The sequence below is a fragment of the Triticum aestivum genome, chromosome 2D (genome assembly GCF_018294505.1).
Source record: "Triticum aestivum cultivar Chinese Spring chromosome 2D, IWGSC CS RefSeq v2.1, whole genome shotgun sequence".
In the NCBI taxonomy this organism is placed as follows: domain Eukaryota; kingdom Viridiplantae; phylum Streptophyta; class Magnoliopsida; order Poales; family Poaceae; genus Triticum; species Triticum aestivum.
Genome location: NC_057799.1, coordinates 31,670,822 through 31,676,942, shown reverse-complemented (window position 1 = coordinate 31,676,942; position 6,121 = coordinate 31,670,822). Strand labels below are relative to the sequence as shown.

The following is a 6,121-nucleotide window of genomic DNA, read 5'->3' as shown; positions in this document are numbered from 1 at the left end:
GAAACTTGCACGATCGACAACCACTGTAATTTTCCTTATTTCACCGTCTATACAACTTGACAATGTTACATAGATGATATAGTAGCACACATTCTCATCGTTGTATCAACGACTGCACAACATCTCAATGTACGATTTAACTTTGTTCTTCAGAGCCCATCACTAGATTTGCAGTTATATGCACATGGAGACTTGCAAGTTAACCACTGAGCCTCCTCTTGGATTCACAAATGTAAGCACAAGCGATGACGGCAACCGCAACCGCGAAGACAGCAGTAGTTCTCGTGACAGCCCTCTTGGCTTTGTCTCTGCACCCCCACGCCAGTAGAGTAGCGCGAGAAGGCGTGAACCCGAGCTCGGAAAGCTTCTTGTGCGACTCGGCGTAGTCCTTGAAGAACGCGTCCTCATCCTGTGCGAAAGATAATATCCAACAAGCTCAGCAAGATGCATTGTAGCATAGACTGGAGAAATTCTGAATTCAGTTCTGTTTTACCTTTGCGTACAATTCGACGAAGCGACGAAAATCAGTATCTTCCACGAGAACCTTGTCTGTAGGCAGCTTCAGCAGCCCATTGGAGTCCCCTTTCAGAAGCTCACTGCAGCATATACAGAGGATGAAGTCCAGTGGTGATAAGGTTGTTGTGAGCTGATGACATTACAACAACTACATAATCTTAAGCTGATGCGCAATCCATGAACACGTCATAATTATGCGTACACGAAGTAGGAGTTGTCAAACTTGAGAGGATCTTTTGTCCAAGCACCGTCGAATCCCGATCTGTCCGGGCGAGCTTTCCCCTAAAAACGTACAATGCAGATCAATAGTTTGAATCATGACCTAGGAACAATTCTCTATATATGAAAAATAATCCATTGACATATTACCAGAGTATGGCCACCGGAGAGTGCTACTATGTCCTTGTCGGTCAAGCCCATTCGGTAGAAGACTTCCCTAAGGTGTGAAGCACCTGGTCACATGATAACACAAGCAATTTTCAGTGCACTTTTCTCCTTAAGCCAATGGCTGTTAGAATTAAGCAAACTCTAATTCAAGCTTGTTACTTGAAACTGTTTTTGGGTAGCGCAATAGTAAGTTTTTGCATCCCATGTTTCGTTCACGAAGAGAAACAATGTGTCACTGGAATCTAGATATTTGTGTAAGTTGGTTACCTTGCTTAGCATCTGGCAAGCGTCCTTCCTCAATGGCAACTGAAGAATCCTGCAATACATGGTCGCTATGATGGTAATGAACTGATGTTTTTTTCTCGACAATATGGCAAATGTTGCTGCGGATTTCATGAACTTACCCTCCTGCCAGGAACGAAATCTATGGTTGGTCCACCGGTGACCTCGACGGCCACGACCCCGGCGAGCTGGTACAGGTCCGCGTACGTGATCTTGGGGTGCTTCTGCTTAATCGGCTCTGCACCACAGATATCCAGCATGATTTACATTCAGTTAGACAGGCCTAACTGGATCAGAAACGAAACTCTGAACAGCTAAAACCAAAATCTGACAGTGCTTACCAAGAAGGTCGACGGCGATCTTGAGCCCTGCATTGGCGGCGTGGCGGAGCTCCTCCGGGAACCTGATGGAGCCGTCGGGGCCTCCCGTGTTGGTGTTCTTGTCGTAGGTGCCTGCGTCGTGCCATCTGCACGCACCATCATCGCCGTCGTCGTCAAGCTACAAAAGGCTAGCAGAACGTGCATTGCTCAAGCGAGAAATGGGGATGAGGAGCTCACGCGAGACGGAGCATGATTGGGGCGCAGCTCTTGCTGGCGATGAGCGCGCGGAGGTCCCGGCGCGCCCTCTCGATCTCGGCCACGTACTCCGCGTCCACCACCGGCCCGGTTGCCGACGACATGGCCACCCAACGTTGTTTTTCTTCGTTTCTTTCCTTATGGCTGGGAGGTAGAGAGGAGTCGGCACGGAACAGAGAAGCTCTGGTTTGGAGCAGGGGAAGGAGGCATGGAGCGCGGTTTTGTAGCAGACGGGGAGAAGAAAAGGGGGGACAGCAGCAAGGAAGGAAGGAAGGAGGGAGAGGGAGGAATGGAATGGAACGGAGTGGAGTGGAGGCGTGGAGAAAGCATGGGATCTCTCCAGATGAAAGCAACGTCTTTGCCATGTTTGTGCTGATCAAGTGATTCCCGCGGTTAATCAGTGGACGGCAGCGTGCAGAGCTTTCTGCAAACTTCTTCACCCGAGTTTTAGTTTCTAGTACCTTCTCGTTTGGGTTTACAAAGTCTCCTAGCTATTTTCAGGCTACTCCTATATACTCCCTCCATCCGCAAATACTTGTCGAAGAAATAGATAAAAATAGTTATAACTAGAATTAAAGTACATCTAGATACGTCAATTTCTCCGACAGTATTTCTAGACGAAGAAAGTACAAGACTAATCAACGGATTCTAGCTAGGTTCCTTCCCTAGCCTTGATGACAAGGGCAAACTATTTCTTCAAGCTTCGCTAGTGAATCTGCAGATTTGCCTTCCCTCTGCCTGTCGCTCCAACGGCCAATGGCAGGCAGGGGCGGAGCTACAGTGTTGGAGCGGTGTCAATTGACACCGATGACACTGGCCCAAAGCCTGGCTCGTACATACGACCCATGAAGAAAAATAGTACAGTGAAAAACAATTGACCCCAGTGAAAATAGGGAGCTCCTAACCGGCGCCTTCAGCACCGGTTAGAGTTTTTGGCGCCCACACCGCACCTGGTATGGGCCAGCCCAACACCAGGCAATCAGTGAATCGGTCGCCAGCTCCGCTTCGTTCTTTTCTAAAAAAAACTACGCTTCGTTCTTTCACTCAAAAAAAGACGTACGCTTCGTTCTCCACTCAGAAAAAAACGTACCAAAAAAGTTCACCCGTTTACAAAAAAGTTCATCGCATTTTTCAAAAATAGTTCATCAAATTTGAAAAAAGTTCATCGATTTTGAAAAAAAGTTCACCGATTTTGAAAAAAGTTCATCGATTTTCAATAAACGTTCACAAACTTCAAAAAAGTGCATCAAATTTGAAAAATAGATAAGCAATTTTGAAAAAAGTTCATCGATTTTCAAAAATCGTTCACAAACTTTTAAAAAAGTTCATCGAATTTGAAAAATAGTTCACCGAATTTGAAAAAAGAGTTCACCGATATTTAAAAGTTCATCGGATTTGAAAAAGTGCAATGAATTTCAAAAACTTCACTAGATTTGAAAAAAAGGTTCATCAAATTCGATGAACTTTTTCCGTTGAATTAGAAAAGGAAAAAGAAAAAAGAAAAAAAGAGCGAGGGAATAAAAAGGTTGCAAATAGCCACATCGTTGGGTTTGTTCTAGTTGGCTATCGAAGCTACCTTGCGCGAGGGCGTTGCGGCTCGAAACCTGCTGATCGCACTTTTTTGCGCCAGTTTAAAACAGAAACAGAAGGGAATATGGGCCAGCCCACCTCAGCGCGGGGGGTGTGCGCCCGATTGCATACATCGAAGGAACGGGCGCAGAGGGCGCCGTTTAGGGTTTGCCGTGAAAATAGGACCCAGCAGCCTCGTGCGATGGCAGCCCAAAAGGTAGCAGCCCAAACATCATGCCGCATGAAGGCCCACGATTGAGAATAGGTCGATCTCCAAGGAATTCCCTAACGGGCGCACATTGCGTTAAGATGTCAATGTTTCGCAACTAGCCCAGAGTTGTATGAGAGAGAATAGAATAGACTATATTATGAAATTTTGAAAGTATATATGTATGCATTAAGGAGGATGGAGTCAGGCTAGATCTATCTTATAATATCCTTAATGTCTATAAGTGGAGTCCTCTTTTATGTGTGTTTTCCACTTTGAGCAATGATTTTAGAATCAGATTCAATAGGAAATGAGAAAATATGCAAACAAAATAGAAGAAACAAATGTGTGTGTGTGTGTGTGTCTATATATATATATATATATATATATATATATATATATATATATATATATATATATATATAGAGAGAGAGAGAGAGAGAGAGAGAGAGAGAGAGAGAGGATATTATATTATATATTCCTAGTTCGATTCATTATCTAATCCGAATTGACCGAGCGATCGCAGTGGGCCCGCCCGTGTTAGCCGTTTAGCATCTACACGGATCATGGTTTTGAGATGGTTCAAACTTCGGGTTTTCCGATTTTAGGAACCTTCTAGAAGGTTCCTAAACGATTTTGTCTGGTTTCTCGTCTTTGTTTTGGTTTTTCTTTTTTTTTCTTTTACTTTTTTTCCCTTTTTTCTTTTTCTCCTTTTTAAAATTTATTTCTATTTTCAATTTTTTTTCGAAATTTTCAATTTTTCTCAGATTAAAAAAAATACTCCTTTAAAGTTTTGTTCATAAATTCAAAATATGTTCTTGTATAAAAAAATGTACAGGAATTTCAAAAAAGTGCTCCAGTCTTTGAACTTTGTTCACAAGTTGAAAAAATGTTCAAGAATTCCAAAATATGTTTCCTTTTATTTTCCACAAGTTAAAACATTCATCATGTTTAAAAAAACTGTTCAGGTGTGTTTGTGGTTTCAAATTTTGGTCAGAAATTAAACAAACGATCGCATTTCAGAAAATGTTGAACAATTTCAAATAATGTTCATAATTTCAATTTTTTGTTCGCAATTTCATGAAATATTCTATTTTTTCACGATTACAAATTTTGGTCAGAAATTCAAAAACTTTCCGCGTTTCTGAAAATATTTAAGAATTTTAAAAATTGTTCATGATTATAAATTGTTCTGAATTTCATGAAATGTTCCATCTTAAATCTTTTGTTCAAAAATTCATAAAATATTCGCTGTTTCAATTTTTTGTTCCAAATATCATGAAAAGCTCCACTTTTCAATTATTTGTTAAAAAATTGAAAAAATGCTCGCGGTTTCAACATTTGTTCACAAATTCAAAAGAATGGTTTATGTTTTTCGAAAAACAATATTTTTGTTCAATTTTTCTGCTTTTTTATTTTTTGTTCACATAATAAAAAATGTTCCTGTCTCCGGTTTGTTTTCTTCAGAAATTCAAAACATGTTGGTACTTTTTCAAAATATACATTAAAAAATTCACCGAACAACTAATCCAGATTCGCTACAAAGCTACTTCTGGTTCGCTACAGTAGACCATTCCGGTTCTACATCTATGATTAGTTCTTCAAGCTATGCACAACTTTATTAACGACAATACTGGTTAGCTGGAGTGGCTACGAGCGCGTGATACTACGCAGTTGGCCCCTCTGCTCGCGTGAGCCACCGTCTTGGCCGCCCCCCAATCTCCACTTCTCTCCATGATAAAAAATTCGCTGATTTGGTCTGCAGATTCGATTTATAAATGGCACTAAAACTGATTTCTGCATCTTATTACTATTCTATTTTTATCTAAAATTCCTATCATCCCATTATTTTAGAGTTTGCTCGACGTGTTGATTTTTCTCATAATTGCTAAGGTCTATGCGGATTACACAATCTAGATTAGACCTCAAGTACACCCCATCATAATGTCAAGTAAGCTAGCTAGAAAGATTTGTAGTCTCTTTGTACTGTAATCTCTTGTTATTTGCTAATTTAAAATTGCAGACAGTAAGAATATAATGGAGTATTTTCTGAATTTGAAAATAAAAATAGAGAGTTAACTACTTTTTTAATAGGAGCTTATTTTATTATTAACACTGACAACTATGATTTTTTATTTATGTGAGGTTATGAAAGGAAATTCTAGGCATGTTAGTTAATACTAGCTATGCATTCCTTAGCCTTACATTATTGTTACTTTTTTTATGGAATCACTAGTGCTACTTGTTTATGTTGACCCCGGCGACCTTTTATCCTGGCTTCACCCCTGGTGGCAGGGAGGAGAATCCCGGTGCCTCTGCTCCGGTTGTTAGTTTAGGCTAGGATTTTTTAGTCCTTGTAGGTGCGGCGCTTCTTTTCCGAGTTTGTCTTTCGGGCTCCGTTCCCCTCGAGTTTGGATGTAGTCGGCGGAGCTCTAATGTAGATTCATGTTGTCTCCTTGAGGGGGTGAGGTTAGGGTTCCTCATTGTGTGGCGAGATTTGGTGTCAGCTGTTTCAGATCTATTCAAGGGTTCAGCGGCAAAGACTATAGCTCCAGGGCACTGGTCCTTAGGGGCACGAGCATGA

General features: G+C 41.2%; 1 protein-coding gene across 1 annotated transcript; it reads right to left on the bottom strand.

Annotated features, from left to right (window-relative positions):
- Positions 1-2,014, bottom strand: LOC123048498 (probable L-ascorbate peroxidase 3, peroxisomal). Its single transcript, XM_044471587.1, has 8 exons — positions 1,743-2,014; positions 1,527-1,651; positions 1,308-1,423; positions 1,171-1,219; positions 886-968; positions 719-798; positions 494-596; positions 1-409 (listed from the first exon to the last, which is right to left on the bottom strand). Exons 1-8 carry the CDS (start codon positions 1,862-1,864, stop codon positions 200-202), a joined length of 888 nt encoding a protein of 295 aa, XP_044327522.1. The 5' UTR covers positions 1,865-2,014; the 3' UTR covers positions 1-199.
- Between the last annotated feature and the right edge of the window lie 4,107 nt (positions 2,015-6,121).

Bases quoted from the DNA above. Each gene is read 5' to 3' on its own strand.
- LOC123048498 (XM_044471587.1), bottom strand. From the start codon at position 1,864: ATGTCGTCGGCAACCGGGCCGGTGGTGGACGCGGAGTACGTGGCCGAG. The intron at 1,424-1,526 runs GTAAGCACTGTC...TCTGTGGTGCAG, and splicing joins GATCGCCGTCGACCTTCTTG to AGCCGATTAAGCAGAAGCAC. The intron at 969-1,170 runs GTAACCAACTTA...TCATGTGACCAG, and splicing joins CTTGCCAGATGCTAAGCAAG to GTGCTTCACACCTTAGGGAA.